The sequence below is a fragment of the Homarus americanus genome, unplaced genomic scaffold (assembly GCF_018991925.1).
Source record: "Homarus americanus isolate GMGI-L3 unplaced genomic scaffold, GMGI_Hamer_2.0 scaffold34921, whole genome shotgun sequence".
NCBI lineage: Eukaryota > Metazoa > Arthropoda > Malacostraca > Decapoda > Nephropidae > Homarus > Homarus americanus.
Window position 1 is genome coordinate 11,463,460 of NW_024741901.1, and position 23,475 is coordinate 11,486,934.

The 23,475-nt window shown below is 40.9% G+C and overlaps 1 protein-coding gene across 1 annotated transcript in view; it reads left to right on the top strand.

Annotated features, from left to right (window-relative positions):
- Positions 1–23,475, top strand: part of LOC121876388 (UDP-glucose 6-dehydrogenase-like) — a 56,525-nt gene that overhangs the window by 16,828 nt on the left and 16,222 nt on the right. Inside the window, exons 3-4 of the mRNA XM_042381462.1 lie at positions 3,672–3,819; positions 21,129–21,255. Coding sequence (XP_042237396.1) covers positions 3,672–3,819; positions 21,129–21,255 — 275 coding nt within the window. The remainder of the gene's footprint in view (positions 1–3,671; positions 3,820–21,128; positions 21,256–23,475) is intronic.

Consider the following 23,475-nt stretch of genomic DNA (forward strand, 5'->3'; position numbering starts at 1 on the left):
TAAATTTTAATAAATAATACCTCAAACTAAAGTTAGGATAATATAATTGACATTGCTGGATTCCTTGTAAGACCAGGAATATTTTGAATATAAATGTCATATATTTTGCACAAAAGATAACATAGTTACTCTGAGAAAAATTTTATCTAAAATTTGTATGTTTAATGCAAAATATATGATGTTTATATTCAAAATGATCACCAAATTATAAGAATTCCAGCAATGTAAATTATATTCTGGCTGGGTAATTTGTATGAATTTTATGAGCTAAAACAGGCAGTCAGGCAGGGTGGAGGGTGGGGCAAATCTAAAAATAGCTCTCGAGCCGGACACTCACCGCGTATATGATGAAAAAATCCGTGTTAAGTGAAAGTTCAGCTCTGGCGAGGCACCGCGTATATGATAAAACGTGTTAAGTGAAACCGCGTTAGGCGGGGTAATACTGTACATACTAATTATGCATTTTCATCCTTTAACTGACGCGCGCATTTTCTATACCGAAACGTTTCCGTCCCGGGCGAGAGGGAGGGGCGTCTTGGGTCGCCTCGTGGGTACACTCACTCAGTGGAGCGCTTTGTTTGTGTTTGGCTTTCGTATCCTATACTGATCGCGCTGTGAACTTTCGTTATTACCGTATTTAATTGACTTTATAATGACTGGAAAGCGTAAAAGTGAGAGTGCCGGTGGTGCTCCAAGGAAAAGGAGACAGGCAATTACTTTTGAGATGAAACTGAAGATAATAACACAGTATGAGAATGGAAAAAAAGTAGCAACAATCTCACGCGACCTAGGTTTCTCACACTCGACTATATCCACTATTCTGAAGGACAAGGAACTTATTCGTGAAGTAGTGAAAGGAACAACACCTATAAAGGGAACTATAATATCAAAGAAAAGACAAGGTCCTATCCACGATATGGAAAAATTATTGGTGATATGGATAGAAGATCAGATACAGAAGCGTGTACCCTTAAGTGTTCTAACCATACAGGCTAAAGCAAGAAGCCTGTTCCAAAGCCTGAAGGAGCAGGCAGGAGATGAATGTGATCAAACCTTTACAGGAAGTCATGGGTGGTTTGATAGATTTAAAAAACGCTACAGTCTACACAATGTTAAGGCGAGTGGAGAGGCAGCTAGTGCCGATGTTGGTGCTGCCGAAGCTTTTAAGGAGGAGTTAGATGTGATTGTGGAAGGGAATTATTTGCCTGAGCAAATATTCAATGTGGATGAGACTGGATTATATCTTAAAGAATCCCACCAATATAAGTTATATTCACCCAGGTCATTTGGGTGGCAAATTATGAGAAGAGCTTAGTCACTCTTAAGTAATGATAAATAAACACGCAGGCAGGCCTTCAGCGCCAACTGTCAAATCTTATCTCAAATAAATAAATAAACAAACAAACGCCAGACATTCTGTCACCTCACCCCCGCCCCCTTCCCACCACCCTCGTGTTCAAGATAAAAGATTGGTGATTTCTTTATGTTTATTTTATATAATATCTCAGACTAAAGTTAGGATAATATAATTTGCATTGCTGAAATCCTTGCAAGACAGAGATTAATTTGAATAAAAGCGTCATATATTTTGCTCAAGATATAAAAAATGTAGTACATTAGTGTACAATACTGTAGTACATTTTATAAAAAAAAATTCTACTGTATTTTTGGGTAGATTTACATAAATTTCTTCATTTATTTTCATACATTTACATGCACACACCATACTAAAAGAAACGTAAAAGAAATACTGTAAATGACTTTAGTGCAAAGCTGGAGTGCACATGTACTAATTTGATTACGGTACTAAAATTGTTATGTCTAGTGCAAATTACATGTTTATATTCAAATAAATCAGTATCTTACAAGAATCCCAGCTATGTTAATTATATTCTCCTAGGTCATATCACTGGCATTTTAAAATGAGAGAAGCTTAGTAGGACTGTTAAATAAACACACAGAGACCTTCGCTCAAACTTATCACCTCAACCCTCCACCCCCCTCCCTCCCTCCCGTGGCCTTCCCCCCCCCCAGCCAGGCTTGTAGGCTTACGGTTTTTATCTTATATAATATCTCAGACTAAAGTTAGGAGATTATAATTTGCATTGCTGGAATCCTTGCAAGACAGCCAATAATTTGAATATAAACAACATACATTTTGCTCAAGAGATAAAATTGTTGTACATTAGTGTACAGTGCTGTAGTACATTTTATAAAAAAGTTTTTCAACTGTATTTTTGGGTAGATTTACATAGATTTTCTTCATTTATTTTCATCCATTTACATGCACACACCATACTAAAAGAAACGTAATAGAAATAAATGACCTTAGTGCAAAGCTGGAGTGCACATGTACTAATTTGTTTACGGTACTAAAATTGTTTTGTCTAGTGCAAATTATAGCATGTTTATATTCAAATTAATCAGTATGTTACAAGAATCCCAGCAATGTTGATTATATTCACCCAGGTCATTTCACTGGCTTTTTATAAGAGAGAAGCTTAGTCACTTAAGAACTGATAAATATACATGTGTTAGACCTGGGCCTGTGCCAACTGTCAAACGTACTACCTCCCCTCCCCCCACGCCCCCTCGCACTTTCTCTCTCCCCCATCTGCCCGGCGTTGCTGGAATCCTTGTAAAAGTGAATAATTTTAATATAAACGTCATTTATTTTGCACAAGAGATAAAAATTAATTGCCTGTATCACATTACAGTAGTGATTTTACAGTAAAAGTGTATATGTACGTATATAGTATTCCACATACACGTAAGTATAAATACAAAGTTTGTGATGGTCGGACAACGTCCATTTCGGTTAACGTCACGTTTTCAAGAACGTATCTAGGACGTTAACCGGCACATGACTGTATTATTAAGCTACTTGGAAAACTTTTCAAATTCAGATGTACTGTATGAATTTTTTTTTTTAAGTGTGTGTGTGTGAGGCAACAATGGTATCATTCTGTTTATGGTAATATACACTATTGCTTTAAGGTAATTTAGATAGTCTCTCCTCGACTTACGACGGGGTTCCGTCCTGATGACCAGGTCGTAAGTCAAAAAGGCGAAAATAATACATAGAAATTCTAAAATGGGCGTCTCTTTCTTCTCAGCATCACGAGAACTCTCACTTTTAAGCTTGCCAGCCTTTTTAAAGGGAATTACAAAAAAATTTTTTGTCAGTACACAGAGCGATCACTAACGTTGGGACTCGAAAATACGTAATGTGAAAAATATTTTGTGTGACCATGGCCGTTGTATGTCTGGGTTGTCGTAAGTCGAGGAGAGACTACTCAAATATCATCGCAAGATATGAATGCACTCATTTTAAAATATTTCTAGTAAATATTGGGGCGATTCAAAGCACCTCAGAGAATCTGCAAAAAAGCAAATTCCAGTGTATTGAAGTCGGGTGTATAGAGGTTCTACTATTATTTTAAGAAAACTTTGGCTACATGAGGTAAACACACTAGTTTTTTCCTAAATATCCCCTGCTGAAATGGGGGTGCGTCATATGTCGTAAAATACGGTAAGTGCCAACCATTAATATAAGGTTAGGTGACGTTACAATCCACAGATTTAATGAGTAAAATACACGTCTTCTTTTCTTTTCCTGATTCAATTATGAAATGAGATTTCCAAAAGTAATCCTTCCTTTTTATCCCCAGGCATCAAACGCTTTTCTTGCTCAACGTGTGTCAAGCATCAATGCCATCTCTGCTGTGTGTGAAGCCACTGGTGCAGATGTTTCTCAAGTGGCAACAGCTGTGGGCAGGGACTCACGGATTGGTTCAAAGTTCCTCCAAGCATCTGTTGGTTAGTTGATCAATTCTCAAAATTTTGGTGTTATATTTTCTACAATGCTTCAGTCCTTGAGGGAGCTTCACTTTAAGGGAGATGGCAGCAACAGAAGAGCCTTCAGTCTGTAGTGTCACTGCACATCTTTTTTCATTTGTATTCCTTTGATCCCCTCTCCTGTTCTCTCTTTAATCATGTATTGTTCCACCTTTCCCTTTCACAGTGTAGGCAATCACTCCCATACCTCATACACCTACTGCTACTTTACACTTATACATCCCATTTTACTGTCTTCTTCTCCTGCATCCTACCACTTGTCCAGATCATCTCCTTGTACCTCTCTTCACCCATTTCACCCCTTTACAATTTGTATCCTCTGCTATTCGAAACACACCATACACCTCCCTCATTCATATCCCTTTTTGTTCTGGTAACCTGAATTGTAGAGAAATCTGTTCTATTCCAAGTTCATATTTTACGGTCATTCATTAAGGTAGGAATTTTTAACTATTGTACTGTAAATCTGAGTTCTTTCTTTCCTCCCCAACTTTCCAGCTGACTAGTCACTCTCCCTCTCTATTCAAGTGGAATATAAATCAATTGTATAATAATAAATGAGTAACCTTGAGTTCACAGAGAATATAATTTAAAGATAGTGACCCCTTGAAGATCCAGACTAAAAGGGGGGACCCTCCTGTCTGAAAAAGCTGATTGTCCGAATCTTCCGGCGAATGTACTAAATGTATAAAAACGACAATGATATAAAAAGACACCAAAAATACAGTACATAATATCCTGGCCACTGGGGTTAGTTACATAGACTTTTTCCTGTGAAAAAACCATAATCGTGAGCAACGTAATACAGTACTCACTTTGTACTCGAATTTTATCTCTTGTGCAAACTATGTGATGTTTATATAGTAGACTTGCAACTTAAGCGTATTTTTCTTACGCGGTTTCAACTACAGATAGACCCTGACTTACGACGGGGTTAGGGACCCAAATCCAGGTCGTAAGTCCGACATGGTCGTAAATCCGACAGTCCGACATAGATAAATTTTTTTTTTTTTTAAATAAATAATCTACAATGAAATACAGTACAGTAAAAGTAATGAATAATGAGGAATGGATACAGTACAGTGAAAGTAATAAATAATAAGGAATGGTTACAGTGTGACTGAGCACTTACCTTTAATGTAGTCAGCTGAATGCACATGGGGCCCCCATAATTTTCTAATTATACATGGAGACTACATTAACTGGAAACGTTTCGGTATAGAAAATGCGTGTCATTTGGAAAAAAAAAAAATTTTTTTTTTTTTTTAATAAAAAATCTGCGGCGGTCGTAAGTCCCGACGGTCGTAAGTTGTAGCAGTCGTAAGTCGGGGTCTGTCTGTATATGTGAATTAAAATTGTTACAATTTTCAATTTCAAGCTCAAAACTTTCAAAATGGGTCGCAAGCCTGCCAAACGCACCACCCTGCCATCTCACCTGGTCACCTCTGTCTGTCTCAGTTGCCGCGGGTGTATCATCGGAATAACAGTTGCCTCTCGTGTGTGTCAATTTAGTGCGCTTAAACCTCTCTCATACTCGTTCATAATGCCCAAACACAAGCCAACCTCTGCCTCTGGCCCTCCAGCGAAGAAACAATGCTCTGTGATGACCCTGGAAGAAAAAGTGGCTGTGTTAGACTTAATAAAAGGCAGCATGTCAATTGCTGCTGTGACACTGAGGTACGGGCGGAACGAATCCAGCGTGAGAGCCATCAAGATTCGGGAGAGAGAAATTCGTGAAACCGTGTCTACAAGTGCCTCATTTACTGCTAAGGTGACTAGCCAGGTTAGAGACGTAACTCTAGTAAAGGTGGAGAAGGCATTAAACACCTTGGTGAAAGATATGAACCAAAAACGTGTCTCCATCGACGGCAACGTGCTCAGGGAGACGGCAATGAATAAATCCGAGGTTCCTAAGGGCGAAGCATCCACCAACTCTGAGAAGAATTTTAAAGCCAGTGCAGGTTGGCTCAACAGTTTCAGGAAGCGTTTTAACCTGAAAGATATAACTCACTGGCGAATTGACATTGGCGGACGAGGCAGTTGCACGGGTGTTCCCAGAAGAATTCAGGAAATTGATTTAGGAAAATGGATATCTTCCAGAGCAAGTCTTCGACGCTGACAAAACAGGTTTGTTTTGGAAGAAAACGCCAACCAGAACCTACATTTCCAAGTCTGAGAAGCAGGCCCCTGCGTTCAAGGCTGCAAAGGACTGCGTCACCATCCTGCTATGTGGTAACGCAGCAGGGTGGGCATATGATAAAGCCGGGCTTGATTTATAGGTCTGTCAACCTTCATGCTCTGAAGTGGAAAAAATAATCATTTCCTCCCTGTCTACTGGCAGTCAAACAAGAAAGTCTGGGTGACAGCAATGCTTTTCCTTGAGTGGTTCCACAAATGTTTTATCCCTGAGTTAAAGAGCTACCTAGAGAAGCTGGGCCTGCCTTTCAAGGTTTTGCTGGTCGTTAACAACGCACCAGGCCACCTGGATGCCATAAAATTCGCACACGATGATGTCAAGGTAGTATTCCTTCTACCCAACACCATCTCCAGCCTCTCAACCAGGGCATTATTCGGTGCTTTAAGGCAGTATACACATGCCTCACCTTCGTCCGCATTCTCAACGCCATGGAGGACGGCACTAACAAGAGTGTTTGGCATGCTGGAAGGATTTCATCATTGCCAATTGCATCAGTTTTGCGAAGGAGGCCATGGGTGCACTGAAACTAGAGATGGTTAATTTGTGTTGTCGGGCACTGTGGAGTGACTGTGTGCATGACTTCAAAGGATTCCCTACGGTCGACTCTGAAGTAAAGCACATCGTGAAGGTGGCCAGGGCTGTAGGAGGTGATGGGTTTGAAGACATGGTCAAGCAGGAAATCGAGGTGTTAATTGAGGGGCACAGGGAAACTCTGACTGATGCTGAGTTGGAGGAAATAGTGAGAGCGGACGAAGAAGGCGGCGACGCTGATGAAGAAGAACAAGAAGAGCCAGCATGTTGGGATATAAACAAGTTTAGTTTAGTGTTTCAGGTGGCTGAGCACTTGAAAAACTTAGTGTTTGAGTATGACCCCTCTATGGAGCGCAGCATCAACTTCTCATGAAGTTTTACAAGCCTTATGGCTCAGTATAAGAATATGTTCCAGCAGCTTAAGAAACAACAACGACAGCTTCCCATCACCATGTTCTTTAAGAAAACCTCAGCATCAAAATCGTCAGTAGATCAGCCAATGCCCTCAACTTCTCACAATGACCTTGAGCTGCACACATCCTCCCCTCCATTGTTATCTGAGCTTGACGGATCCCCCACTGTAAGTTGAGAATACTGTATAAACAAGTGTGTGTGTGTGTGTGTGTGTGTGTGTGTGTGCCTTTTTCTCACTTCCCTTATTGTCTCCCTCTTTACTTTGAGGGTTTTTATCCCTTGATCCACTTTACATATAAGTGGGAGAGGAGTAAAGATGGTAGATAGACAATGTTCTTTTTATTGGCTGTGTATACATTGTAGCCAACTATGTGATGTGACTCATATACTATCATATAAGAGTTACTGTTTTTTAGTTTACCTGTCTAAAGGCTAAGGTTTTAACCTCTTGTGTACGGGTTCTCCTGTCAACTGAATAAAATTGTCTGACGTTAGCCAAATGGAATGTCAAATCTGGCATCTGTAGTGAAAGGGTTAACCTGGATGTATTATGATCAATCATTTTGTGTCCATTGCATACTGTGAGTGTTACTTATGAACTTGGAGAATGTTATCATTTGAATTTAGTAATTTTTGTTTGATACATTTTAGTGCTTTATATGATTGGTTTAGAGTCCATAGCAACCAGGTGATGATACCTATTTTTTAATCTTTTTGAAGATTTTGTAAAACTGAATAAAATTGGAAGTGGGTCCCATAAGCATGATTGCCCATTAGTTGCAGTGTGGATACAACCCACTGCATACTAAGCCTTCAGTGTGCAGACATAGCTTGGCCAGCACTGCTCTTGACTGCTTTCACTTTTCCAGCTGTAAAGTTAGGTACGCATTTACAGCTGGGTGGAATGGGAGTGCCCCAGGGTCAAACCAGCGGCCCTTGGGACAGGAGATGAAAGCTGTATCCATTTGGCCTCTGCACTCCTTTTTAGCATCACCAGGTGATAATTAATTATCTGAATAATTTGTTCAGATTAAATTTATCTTTAGATTTAGTTTGTCATAGTTATATTTGATGGCCACAGACTCTCAAGATTGACAGATATATGAAGATTGACCATTATCTATTATTACAGTATTGCATGTGATGAGTAATTTTGCAACAAGTTCTGATATGTGTGAGTCTTCAAATGCAGCATGAACAGAGTGGCAATGTTACCCATGTACTTTATGGGTACTGTGTTTAACTATTGGGCTGTTGCTATAATTGAATCTCCTCCAAGACAGGTAATTTTGAACTATGAGTGAGACGCTTATGCCATAAACTATAATAAGCATAATGAGTAATGTCATATTTTTGATGTGCACTATACTTTTTCTGATCAATTGAGGGTCTTGTGACTTTTCAAGGCTTGATCAGTTAATTATGGGATTGGCAGCCTTCATAACATATGATCCTTTTATATTTATACATTCTTGGATAACATATCCACCCATGGGAAATTAAAACCCTGTTGTAATAATTAAGAGTCGGGCCCAGAAAGTCCTCACCTGAACTCATATTTACTTGTAAGGGCAAGATGCTTTTCCTTATGTGTGGGTAAGTGACTCATCTGTGTATACTTATCCACCTGGGCAACTGGCTTTATCCTCCCTCTTATGCTTGTCTACTTATTGGATAAATTACTTTACCTTGTGTGCTCAAACTGCTCATCCACCTGGGCCAGTGACTTTTTTGTACAGTACAGGGGGCCCCCAAATTCATGGGGGTTAGGTTCTCAAAATGGTCGCGAATCACCAAATCCGCGAATAATATTTGCAGACGGGGGGGGGATACATTTTTACTTGTGTACAAAGGTTTGTATATTCCCTTTGTGTTTGCCTTTAGGACAATTATTTCTTTTACCTGTACAAATAAATAATAATTGGAAAATCTTCTCGCAAATAATCAAACAAATTTATTAAAAATGTGACAGTCTACCCACAAGTCCATGCTCTCTTAATATAGTAATAAAGCATGGACTTGAGGGTAGACTCACATTTTTAATAAATTTGTTTCTGATTATTTGCGAGACGTTTTTCCAATTATTATTTTTTTGTCTGTGTTGTATGTGTGTCTACACACAAACACATATTTACAATACTACAGGTAAAGGAAATTACTGTCTCTAGAATGAATGGCTCCCTGTCTAAGCCACGAAAATGTTGGCAACTTTAAAACTACCCACAGACATTCTTGGATACATCCAGGGTGTCATCTGCGAATAACTGAGAACCGTGAAGTAAAAATCCGCGAACTTGGGGAGCATACAGTATATTCCTTCACCTGGGCAAGTGACTTTCTTTTGTACTGTATATTCATCTAACTGGGCAAGTTACTTTCCCTTGTGAAGTACTGTATAGTTATCCACCTGGGCCGATGACTTTCCCTTTTACTGTACAGTATATTCATCCACTTGGGCAAGTGACTCTTTTTGTACAGTATATTCCTTCACCTGGGCAAGTGACTTTCTTTTGTACAGTATATTCCTTCACCTGGGAAAGTGACTTTCTTTTGTACAGTACAGACAGACCCCGACTTACGACTGCTTCGACTTACGACCGTCGGGACTTACGACCGCCTCAGATTTTTTATTAAATGTTTTTTTTTTTTTTTTTTTTTCCAAATGACACGCATTTTCTATACCGAAACGTTTCCAGTTAATGTAGTCTCCATGTATAATTAGAAAATTATGGGGCCCCATGTGCATTCAGCTGACTACATTAAAGGTAAGTGCTCAGTCACACTGTAACCATTCCTTATTATTTATTACTTTCACTGTACTGTATCCATTCCTCATTATTCATTACTTTTACTGTACTTTATTTCATTGTAGATTATTTATTTAATTTTTTTTTTTTTTTTCTTTATCTGTCGGACTTACGACCATGTCGGACTTACGACCATGTCGGACTTACGACCTGGATTTGGGTCCCTAACCCCGTCGTAAGTCGGGGTCTAGCTGTATATTTCTTCACCTGGGCAAGTGGCTTTCTTTTGTACAGTATATTCCTTCACCTGGGAAAGTGACTTTCTTTTGTACAGTATATTTCTTCACCTGGGCAAGTGGCTTTCTTTTGTACAGTATATTCCTTCACCTGGGAAAGTGACTTTCTTTTGTACAGTATATTTCTTCACCTGGGCAAATGACTTTCTTTTGTACGGTATATTCCTTCACCTGGGCAAATGACTTTCTTTTGTACAGTACATTCATCCAACTGGGCAAGTAACTTCCTTTTTGTGCTCATCCATGTATAGGGTAAAGGAATTTATTTTGTGTACTTAACCACACGGACAAATGCATATTAATTTGTTGAAGAAAGTAACTTAGAAATTAACCTGATTGAAAAAGCCCTTTTTCATGCAATCAAGTCTTATTCTCTTATTCTCTAGGAAGTTAATCATCTGATACAGTAATCCTTAGCTGTGTTTTGGATAATTTTTACCAGCAGGACTAGTAAAATTTTTGTGGTACTGTACTTGTTCTGTAGGACAAGTGACTTTTCAAAAACATTTCAAAGCCTGACATGGAATGATGTAAAGCTATACAGTATGTCCTTGTATAACGTCACCCCCACCTAACGTTGTTTCTGTACTACGTTGCTACTCTTTAGATACCAATAATTCGTTTAAAGTCCCAACGACTCAATTTAACGTCGTTTTTGCGTCGTCACGGACTACTTTTTACGGCGCATCACCCTCTCGTCTGGCAGCGCTACGCTCTCTCGGCTCGGCGCGCTACCTCTCGCTATCGGAACTTCACAGCGTCCCCAAGCAATGCCAAACTAGTCTCTGTTAGGCTTCCACATCATTTGTTTGTGCTTAAGTGTTTTTGCTCTTAATACTTAGCTTTTTTTTCGCTTTTATCCTCTTCACCATTGATCGGCTCGTTAGCCACTTGGGCGATCGGTTACGTCTCTGTTACACACTGTTGGCAAGTACTGGGCATGCACTGGCTCCTAAATGTATCTGAACCTGCTCCAGTGCTTATCAAGTCTGGTCTTGAAAAAGTTCACACTCGGTGCTGTCACAACACACTCTAGCAGATTGTTCCAAGAGTTCACAACTATCACTGCGAAATAGTTACCCTTCACAGTTTTCCGGACTTGCGGCTTCGTTAACCTTGAGCTGTGTCCGCTTGTGGGGCGAGGGTCTGCCAGCTCCAGGTAAGGACACTCAACTGAGGAGTGCCCTCTGAGATGCTTGTACACCTCAATCAGATCTCCCCTTGTCCGTCTATAGTAGCTGAGGTGCTGCAGTGCAGGCAGCAGTCTGGTGGCCCTCCTTTGGAGATTTTCAATCAGCTGATAGTCCCTGGCATATCTCGGGGACCAGACGGGATGACAGTACTCCAGGCGGGGAAGCACTTCACTCTTGAAGATCGTTACGAGGGACTGACCATCTACAGGTAGATATCTGAATGACCTTCTTAAAAGACCTAATAACTTAGTTGCCTGATTTACCTTCTTCTCGCAATGGCCCAAGAACTTCAGTTCATTGTCAATGTACAGTCAAAGACAAAAGTCGTGTCGTGAAATTTGGTGAAAACATATGCCGAAGGGCTAAAACTTTTGGTGCACTCTGCCCTGTGGTAGGGGGCTCTCATAATGTTTCATAGATTATATTTAATCTTCGGTCAAAACCGCGACACGACTTTTGTCTGATTGTTCACACCTCTGTCCTTTTCACATACTGTCTCATTTAATGCGATCTCTTCATCCCGTTGGGACATGATACGCCTCCTTACCGTTGATATGTCCCAGGTGCATCCTCTTACACTTAGCGACATTGAATCTCGGCAGCCATTTTTTCGGCCATTCTTGAAGCTCTCGGAGATCCTTTTCCAGCTCTTCACAGCCTGCTTGGTTCTTAGTTTCCCAAAATAATTTGGTGACGTCTGCAAACATTTGTCTGTGAGGAATGTTCAGCTTTAGGCATGAACAATCAGCAGCAGACCCAATACACTGCCCTGTGGTACCTCGCTTGTTACGGATACAGATGATGATTTCGTGCCATTAACCACCACACACTGCTTGTGGTTATGTAAAAAGTCTTCTATCCACGCTAGGACACTTCCCCGAATTCCATACCCTTCCAGTTTAATTTTCAGCATTAGAGGGGGTACTCTGTCAAAAGCCTTGGCAAAATCTAGGTAAATATTGTCGATATTACCACCCTGATCTAGAATTTGGGTCCAAATATCCATTACGCTGAGTAATTGTGTCAAGCAGGAGTACCCCGATGCTCTCAAGTACTTTACGTATTATGCTTGTTAAGCTCACTGGTCTAGAGTTATTCGTGGAGTGACATTTGCCCTTTTTGAAGATAGAACTCCCATAAGCTATTTTCCAATCACTAGGGACTTTTGTTCATCCAGGCATTTACTGAACAGGATCAACAGGGGCTCAGCTAGCTCTTGCACAACTCCCTCAGCACTCTGTGATGCACTATGTCTGGTCTGGGACTCTTATGAACCTTTAGCTTTGACAGTCTATTTCTTATTATCACTTCTGTGAACACAATGTGGGTCAATGCTGTGTCGTACCGTCTGTCCACAAACACAGGAAGATTGTTTACACCCTCTCCTGTGAACACCGAGCAAAAGAAGCTGTTCAATGCCTTGGCTTTGTCCTGGTCAGACTCTGTACCTACCATCATGACGCCTCAGATCCGATACTCCTACTTGTGTTTTTAATTTTGACTTTACATAGCAGTAAAATGCCATTGGGTTTCTCCTGACCTCGCTTGCAACCAGCCTCTGGAACTCCTTTTCAGCCCCTCTACACTCTGCCTATGCTTGGTTCCTGGCTCTTGCATACATCCTCCTGTCCTGCTCCTCGTTCGACCTGACCCACGTCTTGAATTTCTGGGTTTCCTTCTTAACTTTGTCAACTGCCGCATGGTTCATGTGAAGCTGTCTCCTTGTATTTCTAGAGGCACTGGGTTTGGTCTTGGGTATGTTTTCTCAATCAAATAATTTACTTTACTAGCTATGATGGCGTCCGGTCAATTCGTCGTCGGTCAATTCGTCGTCGGTCAGTTCGTTGCCGGTCAGTTCGTTGCCGGTCAGTTCGTTGCCGGTCAGTTCGTTGCCGGTCAATTTGTCGCCAGGTCAATTCGTCATCAGTCACGTCAGTCCTGGCCAACCTATTCAGGGATTTCCAAGGGTGACAAACAACCGGAAGAGAGGATATCTCTCTACTCGGACAATCAAGAAATAATCACAAGATAACACGGTCACTACTCAACAAAATATAGCCAGAAATAGATAACACAAGGCAATGCACAATCCTATATGGCAATCTATGAATGTTAGGTTAGGTTAGGTGAGCTTAGGTTCAAATTGTAAACCATTCATATCAAATTTACCGATGTCGAATTGTGCGGCGACGAATTGACCGGCGACGAATTGACCGGCGACTAATTGACGGCGACGAATTGACCGGCGACGAATTGACCTGGCGAAGAATTGATCTGACGACGAATTGACCGGCGACGAATTGACCGGCGAGTAATTGACGGCGATGAATTGACCGGCGACGATTTGTCCTAGCACCGCTATGATATTTAGTGTAGTGTCTGCATTCTTATGCCTTAGTGAGCCAGGCCAGTGGATACCCCTTATCTCCTCCTTCATCCTGTCTAATTTCCCTTGTAATATTTGCACCTTGGCCTGCTGCCAACTGGGGCTAGATGTTCCAGTTTGGTCACCATACCCACCTCATTTGTTATGATGAGGTCCAGTGGCTTGGGTGTTTGCTCCCCTCTGTAATGCGTCGGGTCTTTCACATGCTGGATCAGAAAATTTTCTCTCGGAGTTTCTACAAAAAGAGTAGCGGGGTTATTTAGATCATTTGGCGTGTGCTCATTTCACCAGTCGATGTTGCCATAGTTAAAGTCCCCCATGATAAGGAGGTGGCTAGGGTTGCGCCTGCTGCATTGTAAATTAAGGCTCTTAAGTTCCTTTGGTTTGGTAAGCTGTAGTTTGGGGATCTGTAGATGCACCCGACAATAAGTACATCTCCTCCCTTCAACTTAATTTTACGCCACTTTGATTCTTCAAAAACATCTTCTCCCTGTACCCTTACCTGGCTGGTTCTAAGGTCTTGCCTAGCATAGATAACGACACTGCTCTTGCAAGTTACTGGAGAAATGTTCGTAAATAAGTCATATCCGTCAATACTGAACTCGCATTCCTCTGGGTCGATTCTCCTATTCTTGTGCAACAGTTCTACAACTCCTACTATATCGGGTTGGTGTACCTAAAGTAGTATTTCAAACTCCTCTCTCTTATCAAGGAATGTGTCAGTATTAGTGTGATGTACATGACATTCAAGCCGGAATTTGTTCTCGGTAACTTTTCTGCTCTTGGTAATAACTCCGGCCCCGCCCATTCTCAGCAGCTGCAGCATTTGCTAAGTACATTATATTTTGCAGGGTGTGGTTAAAAATGTCATTGTTTACACGGCGCTCACCTCTTCCCGGATGGGAGGTAGAGCTGGTGCCTCCCCCAGGGTAGGAGGTAGAGCTGGTGCCTCCCGCAGGGTAAGAGGTAGAGCTGGTGCCTCCTTCAGGGTGGAAGGTATAGCGGGTGGAGGGTGTATCACTGCCCTCCGGCTCAGTGCTGATGCACTTGCCACTATCCCCCCCCTCTCCCCCCCCCCCCTCCGGGCTATAACCCATGTGTACCTGTCCCCTCAACCTCGACTCCTTCCTCCTCTGCTTCAAGCTCTGCAAGAGCTTCTTGTGCTGCTCCCTCTGTAATATCTTGCTAAATTTTTTGCATGCCGAATAACCTCAATAACCTCCCATTTCTCCTCCTCGCTCACTAGTGTGATCCTGAGAGGTCGAGCCTTGTCCTCCTGCATATGTCCTAGCCTCCTCACATCCTGAGGGTTGTTTGGCAATTTTAGAACCTCTGTACAAATATTTGCAAACTTCAACATGTGTGTTTTCCTGCTCCCTGCTTCCTCCGCCTGGCTCCCAGGGACTCCATGAACTATTATGTTGTTTCTGCACTCGAAACGTTTCCGTTGTTCCTCCTCTCCCCTAACAGTAGGTCTGTTATTTGCCATCTCTTCGACATACTACTTCAGATCCCCTAGCTGTTGTAGAACTTGTTCGGATCCTGTATTACTCTCCGTCACCTCCCGCAGCCCTGCTAAGACTTGAGCATCACTCCTCGTCACTACCCCCTCCATTTTGTCGGCTACTTCCTCGGACTTAGCAATGCTCTCTATCCCAGCTTGCTCTATTTTGGCAATCGGCTCGGCTCCAGCTACATCTATTTTCGCTCCTTGGACACTTGTTCCCGTATGTCTTGCAATCGCCTCATCCACCTTGGCTCTGCAGTCAGGGCAATACCAGTGACATCCTTCCTGCTTTACCGCATTCTGCAAAGTCCTTAACTTTGGGCCGCTCACATCGTCTATATCCTTCATCTCCCTGCAGTAATTTGCACGTCAACAGACTTCCTGGTGCCGCTTCAGTCACTGATTTCCCGCCCTTCATGGTGTGCAGATTCTATACGGATCTTCTAATTGTCAGCTTACGACTCAATAGTAATATTAATCCTTATTGTTGCCATGATAATTGCTTCTATTCTGTGTCCTGGAACATAAGAATGGAGGAAACTTCAGCAGGTCTATTGGTCCATGCTGGGCAGTCCCATTTACACCCAACCCCTATTGCTCATATATCCACCCAACCTATGTTTGAAGCTATCCAACGTATTCGAGTTAATGATGTTTGGTAACTTGTTCCATTCATCCACTACTCTATTTCCAAACCAATGTTTACCTATTTTGTGCCTGAATCTAAATTGTCTAATTTAAAACCATTGTTAAGAGTTTGCTCCTGGTTGGATAGTTTGAGTACCTTTGTTATGTCCCCATTGTTTAACCCTGACTTGCATTTATACACCTCTATCATATCGACCCTCACTCTACGTCTCTTGAGGGAGTGCAAATTAAGATGCTTTAACCTGTCTCTGTACTCGAGGTTCCTAATGCCCAGGATTAGTCTTGTCATTCTCTCTGAATTCCTTCTAAGGATTCTACATCCATTCTGTAATACGGTGACCAGAATTGAATTGCATAATCCAAGTGAGGTCTCACAAGCGCAAGATATAGTTTCAGGATGACCTCTCTAGTTTTGTAATTAACACTCTTTTGTATGAAGCCAGGTACTTTATTAGCCGTGTTTCGAGTAAATGCACATTTTTTACTTGGCTTAAGATTCTTACTTATCATTACTCCTAAATCTTTCTCGCATTCAGATTAATCCATAACATTATTGTTCATCTGATATCTGGTTTCTCTGTTTACATCTCCGAGACTAAGTACTATACATTTGTCCACATTGAATTTCGTCTGCCATTTTTCAGACCATTCGAAAAATTTGCCTAGATCTTCCTGTAGTTTTGCAGAGTCCTCGTCAGATTTAATTATACGCCCTATTTTAGTGTCATCAGCAAATTTACTTACGTTGCTGTCTACGCCGATATCTATGTCGTTTATGTATATAATAAATAATAATGGTCCAAGTACCGAGCCTTGGGGTACTCCACTTGTGACGTTACTACACTAGGATTTAGTGCCGTTAATGCTCACTCGCTGTTTCCTGTCCTGTAACCATGCACTAATCCATTTTAGAATACAGTATCTCCTCCAGTGCCAGGAGTCTCCACTTTTCTCATTAGTCTTTCATGGGGGACTGTCGAAGGCTCTGCTAAAGTCAAGATATACCACATCATAATCGTGCCCCTCGTCCACTGATTCGAAAACAGCTGAAAAGAATGTTAATAGATTAGTTAAACATGAATGCCCGCTTGTAAAGCCATGTTGGGAATCATTGATCAACTTGTGCTTCTCCAGGTGATTTCGAATTACATTCCTTTAATACTCTGGCAAATATCTCATCGGGACCTGGCGACTTAATAGGCTTTAACTTGTCTATTTGCTTACTAACATCGTTACCAGTCACTACTATCTCGCTCAATGTATTTTCTTCACTACCTCTGTATATAGTCGGTGCCTCGGTTATCATGTTCAAATTTTCGGTGGTGAAAACTGTTGAAAAATATTTCTGATTATTGCTCATTTCTCCGTTGTTATCAGTTAGCTCGCTGGTATCTGACCGTATTGGTCCAATCTTTTCTCGTGTTTTAGTTTGATACATTTGAAAGAATCCCTTGGGGTTTGACTTAGCCTCCCTTGCTACCTTCAGTTCATTATTCCTCTTTTCTTTTCTTATCTCTGTCTTAACCCTACTGGCCACTGCCTTCTTATAATCTTGGAAGTAAGCTTCACCACAATTTATTCTTCTTCCTATAGCCTTCCTTTGTCCAATAATGTACTTTAAATCATTGTTTATCCATTTAGGGTCAATGTTGTTTGATCTGAATTTTCTGTATGGTATGTTCTGCCTTTGTGCGTTAAGTAACTTGTTATTTAAATTGTTGTGGAACTCATCAGCCTCAGATCTCGTGATCATGTCATCCTCAACCGTCATATTTTGTGAGGATATCGTTGTCAGGTCTCCAGGTAAAATGAGCTCGCCCTCTGTGAGTACATTGTGTGAGGTCACCTCACATGAGGTCATGTAATCCATCCCCAAACATGATACCCCTTCTCTCAGCTGCCTTTTCAACCTATCAAAGTTTGCCCTTCTGAAATCTGGGACTTAAATTGAATTTTCCTTGCGTCTGCCATTAAATTCTAATTGAAATCTTATTTCTTTATGATTGCTGTTAGCAAGTTCGTTCCCTACCTCGACATTACTAATGAGGTTTTCTCTGTTTGACAGAACTAAATCGAGTATATTGATACCCGGGTGGGTTCGGTTATATGTTGACTTAGGAAACAGTCCTGAACTGTTTCAAGAAAATCCTCTAATTCCATGTTACGTGTAAGGTCAATCCAATCTATTTGGCTAAAGTTAAAGTCGCCTCCTGTAGTAACTTTGCTATGTCTTGAAGCCCTGCGCATTTCATCCCAAATAAGTCGTTCATTATCTCTTATCAAGATTAGGAGGTCTTTATATTACTCATGCGATTTATTTTTCTCTACCATCGGTTAATTCTATCCAAATTGTTTCTGTATTCAGTTCAGTTTTTATTTCCTTATTTATTTCACACTTCAGATTATCCCTGACAGATTGCTACTCCGCCTCCTTTCCTAATCTGCCTATCAGTATGGAATAATTTGTAACCTGCAATTTGGTATTCGGCAGGTAACTCTCGTGAGTCTAAGTTTATCCATGTTTCAGTGAATGCTATTATATCGATTTTTTCGGTACATACCAATGCCCTGATTTCATCCATTTTTTTTTCTCATACTCCTACTGCTTGCGTAGTAGACATTTAAGTTAGTTGTGTTCTGAGTCCTCTCTTTGACGCATTTAGGTTTTAACTCCCTGCCTAATTTAGTTCTGTCATCATTCCTAGCACTATTTCCCTGTAACCTTTCACTCTGTTTATCCGCTCCTACTGCAGTCTCCTTCACCTCCGTGTCCATATGTTCCCCTAGCAGTTTAAAGAGTTTGACATCTTTTGAACTGCCCTCTCGAGAGAGCCAGCCAAGGTTGCCAGTGACTTGCCACCCCATCCCCAGGTAGATGCACCCCATCCCTAGCATAAAGGTCCCTTCTGCCGTAAAATTTGTCCCAGTTGTCAATGAATGGGACTGATATTGACTTGCTATATCTGTCTAGATGGCTGTTGATGCCAACTGCCCTTGACAACCATTCATTGCCAACTCTCCTTCTAGGCAGGACACCACATATGATAGGGATCCCTCCCTTCAACCTAATACGTTCTATAGCTGTCTTGAACTTATCAAGAAGCTCCTCACTCCTACACTGGCCAATATCATTGCCTCCTACAGTAAGGTAGATAATGGGTTTGTTCCCATTACCAAACAAGATATTGTCCATCCTCATCATATTTTTATTTCTACCACAAAATTTTTTATCCAGGTCTCGTATCTGGGAATCGCCAACAATTAAGGTTTTCGTACGTTCCCTCTCAGCCCTGTCCCTGACTATGCTAACGTCCAATTCGTCTATCAAAGGACTAAAAGAGTTTTTACACTTAGCTGTTGTCATTTCCTTGGTAACAGGGCATTAGTGTCAAGGTCCCATTGAAAGCCCCGCAGGCTCGTTGTTCTAGTATAAGCCTCCATGGTGAAGCTACCCACGGGCTGGTACAAATTATTTCCTCCGACTGAGAAATTTATTCCTCAGTGTGATGGCTTCCTTTATAATCACGTCTACTAATTTAAGTAAGTCCTTGTGGCAATTCAATGTTATTTAAAAAAAAAGAAAAAATTATAATAATAACAACTTAGCTGCCACTGTGCTGGTCACCGCCACCTGGCACTTCTTTCATCCAGTGTTGCCGTCCAAGACTGTTTGAGTTTGATTTTCTTTTCCAGTTCGCATTAATAAATATATCTTTGTGCTATCACTGTGTACACTGTATATCCCTATGGATGGTGGATTGTAGGCACAACTTCAGACCTTGAGAAAGCACACACACAAAAGAAAAAAAAATTCTTTATGGCACCAATAATACGACTCGGTTACTGCCGGCAGTGGTGCCGTAACATCTTGCTTGCCAATTTGTTCTTTGCTTCAAGTTATCTACAACCTCTTCTGCTGTCACTGATGTCGCTATGAACTGTCTTGACTAAAGGCACTGTACTGCACTCCCTGGTTGGCCTTTGGGTGGTCAATCACTGCCGTGACAACAACTCAATAAAAAAAATTTAATTCTTGTCATATGTCAGTGATTTTATGGTTGTAGGCCTCCTGACCTGGGCTGTACCTCCAAATCAGTGGAGATTAAATTTTCAAATACTGTATACATTTGTGACTAGCATTAAAGATCCTACATCAATTTACACTTTCACATCCTAAGACGATCTTGATGTTCTTATGTAATCACTGTCCAATTTCTGCCGCTCAACAACGAAGGACCCGAGTGCCAAACATGCTTTGTTACCGACCCGCACGACCCGCCATATACTGTACTCCAACCATTTGAAATGGCTTCCAAGCACCCATCAAGTGCTACTGATGCTAGTGTTGTGAAGAAGCAACATAAGACCATTAGCCTTGCTACGGAAATGGAGGTCTTAAACCGGGTGGAGGAGCCACCCACCGGATCTCGGTAACTCTCCACTCTCCTCCTCCTCTCCCACCCTCCTCATCTGCTCCACTACCCACCACACACTCGCTCCACCAACTCTTTCCATCAGTGAGTACAATACAAAATTCTATAGAAATGCCATTGAATTTCTGTATCTGTAATGTATTTCATGGGGCAAAGGGAGGCTCAGGAACGTAACTCCCGTATTTGATCTATTTCTTATGGGGAAAATTGATCTGCTTCACGTTTTCTTATAACGTCGCATTTTCAGGAACGTAACCTCGACGTTAAGCAAGGACTTACTGTATTGTATCGGCGACAATTTTTTTATTTTTATTTATTTATTTTTTTGATACAAAGGGGAAGAAAAGTGTTTCATCAACTGTGTTTCATCAACTGGAACTCTCCTATTGTGCCATTCTTTATTAGACTTGATTTAAGTTATTGTAGTAAATCTCCTTCCATCTGTTGTATTAGTTAATTATAATGTGTCTGATTTAACCCCACCTAAGTGTAGTGAATAAGGTTTATTTTTATGCATAAGAAAACAGTACTTTGTCTTTTTGGAATGTAATTTTGTTATACAGTACAGGTTGTACCTCTCTAGTCTGGCATTCTGTCATCCGGAAACTCCCTTGGTCCGGAATGATTTTAGTTTGCCCAATAGCCAACATCCCTGATGTAACTCAAATGTAATTTTAGTTACAGTACCATCACTTCACATTGGAAGCAGAATTATGGTAGCATTAAAGGTAAATTAAATAGTATTTTAACCATATTAGTTTTTCTTATTTATTTCTTTCCTATCTTATGTTTTTATGCTTTATGTAGGGTGTTTCGAGAGTGAATTTCCATGGTCCGGCACCGGTCAGGTCCCGAGGTTGCCGGACTAGAGTGGTACAACCTGTACTGTATTTAGACAACTATATTGTATTATTACAGGATTTGGTGGTAGCTGCTTCCAGAAGGACTTGCTGAACCTTGTTTACATTGCTGAGTGCCTCAATTTGCCTGAGGTAGCAATGTACTGGCAGCAGGTGACAGACATGAATGAATATCAGCGGACCAGGTGAGTCATTGAATACCTAATTACGGGTACTGTATTACCTGATTTGGAAAAGGGTTCCATTCCTGAAAACCATTTTTTGGAAATTGGAGCACATCTTCCCATAGACTCTAAATATGTTCCTACAAAAAAAATATATATTCCAAAACTTCTGAAAAGACCACAAAACCTGTTTTGAAAAACAAAATTTTTGGCGTAAGGATTAATTATTAGCAATTAATAAGCATAGTACAGTGGTCCCTCGGTTAACTAACACAATTCGTTCCAGAAGGTCGTTCGTTAACCGAAACCATTATGCCAATGGGATTTTGGGAAATTGCTTCTAGCTCACTGAAAATTACATACAAAGTAAAAAAAAAATGCAGTAAAGTACACTTACTTTGAGGTGTGCATGTAGAAGGCTCCTGGTTGATGATGATGGGAATTAGAATGGGGGTGGAGAAGGAAGAAGAGAAGGCATTGGGATGGAAGAGAAGTCACCCCATGCTTCATGTTGCCATTTTACTCATAAAATTTTAGTTCACTTGGTGTAATTCAAGATTGATTTCTTTAAATCAACACTGCACTGCATTATATATTGTCAATATGTAAAATAAACTTCACAATGACCAATAATTGTACTGTAAAAATGTAAAAATAGTTCATGTTCAAGAGAATCTCCAGCAAGAAGTTTCCTCCACTAAGCAGGGACACACACTGACGCCATTTTGGGTGTGTTGAGTGGCTGTTTGGCACGCTAAAAACTAGTTCCCTGTACTTCAATTACGTTAAATAATTGTTAAAATGACTAAAAACTTTAATACAAGACTTGGAAAAATATTGAATAGTACAACCTTCGTAATATTTACTCAAATGGTAACGAATTTAATCCCTAAAACCGATTACACTGTACAGTCATGCGCCGGTTAACGTCCAACCGAACAACGTCCTATCGCATATACGTCCATGCCCCCAACCCCACCCCAAAAAAAAAATCCGTGACGCCTGCTGGATCACCACTCCACGACCTCCTGACGGAGACACGATGATCCTCCCCATACTGGTCAGATATTATGTGTTAAAGGAATATGCTTCCTTCCTTAGGCTCTTTTTAAGCATTTGCCTCCAGGTGTAATGTTAACCTACATCTATTGAGGATAAAATCTTTCACCTCCAAATTGGCAATAACACATTTGCTGTAATCAGACATATCTAGTTGCCTCAACAATTGCAACCCCAGTTGCAACCCCAGTTGCAATTGGGGTTGCAATTTCAAATTCTGTGGCATTACTAAGAATAACGAAGTCTCTGATGCACTCTAAGATTAAGAGAGAAAACGGAGGACTCAAGCGTCCTGATGTGAGAGAAAACGGACTCGTATAATGGGGGACCAAATAAAAAAAGCATAGCTACATGTGGACTACAGTACTAAGCGTACCCTTTTCATCACTGTAATAAACCTAGCCATGCCTATGTGTGTTTATGATATTTACCATAAAATTATATACTGTATATATATTTGGTGGGTATAAATGGTCGTAAAATGGGAAACTTGGGGTAGGGTCTTGGGTGCCTGGAACCAATTAGAATAAATCCCATAGGTTCTGTACTTTCGTTATCGGCGGGGTCCCAATTAGGCGCGATAACCAAGGGATGACTGTACTGTACTGTACTGTATATACTTGTGACACTGGCCAGTTGTTTCTGGTGTTATGGTACAGGGGTACCAAGTGACAGCACTAGGATCCCGCTTCCTCTATCAAGGAATAAACAATTAAAATTTAAATTGAAAAAGAAACCATTCAAATAATGGGACCTAGCGAACCTAAATGGCCCTAGGGTGGGCACAGTCACATATGCACCGCGTATTCTTATAGATTGTGCTGCCAGGCGTACGTTATCTAGTGAATTTAGTCAATATTGTACAGTAACAATGGACCTAAGTGCAAACCTGTTTTGTACATGTACTAAATGATTACGTTACTAAAATTGTTATGTCTATTGCAAATATAGCTTGTTTATACAGGTATTCAAATAAATTACTATCTTACAAGAATCCCACCAATGTAAGTTATATTCACCCAGGTCGTTTGGGTGGCAAATTATGAGAAGAGCTTAGTCACTCTTAAGTAATGATAAATAAACACACACACAGGCCTTCAGCGCCAACTGTCAAATCTTATCTCAAATAAATAAACAAACAAACGCCAGACATTCTGTCACCTCACCTCCCCCCCCTCTTCC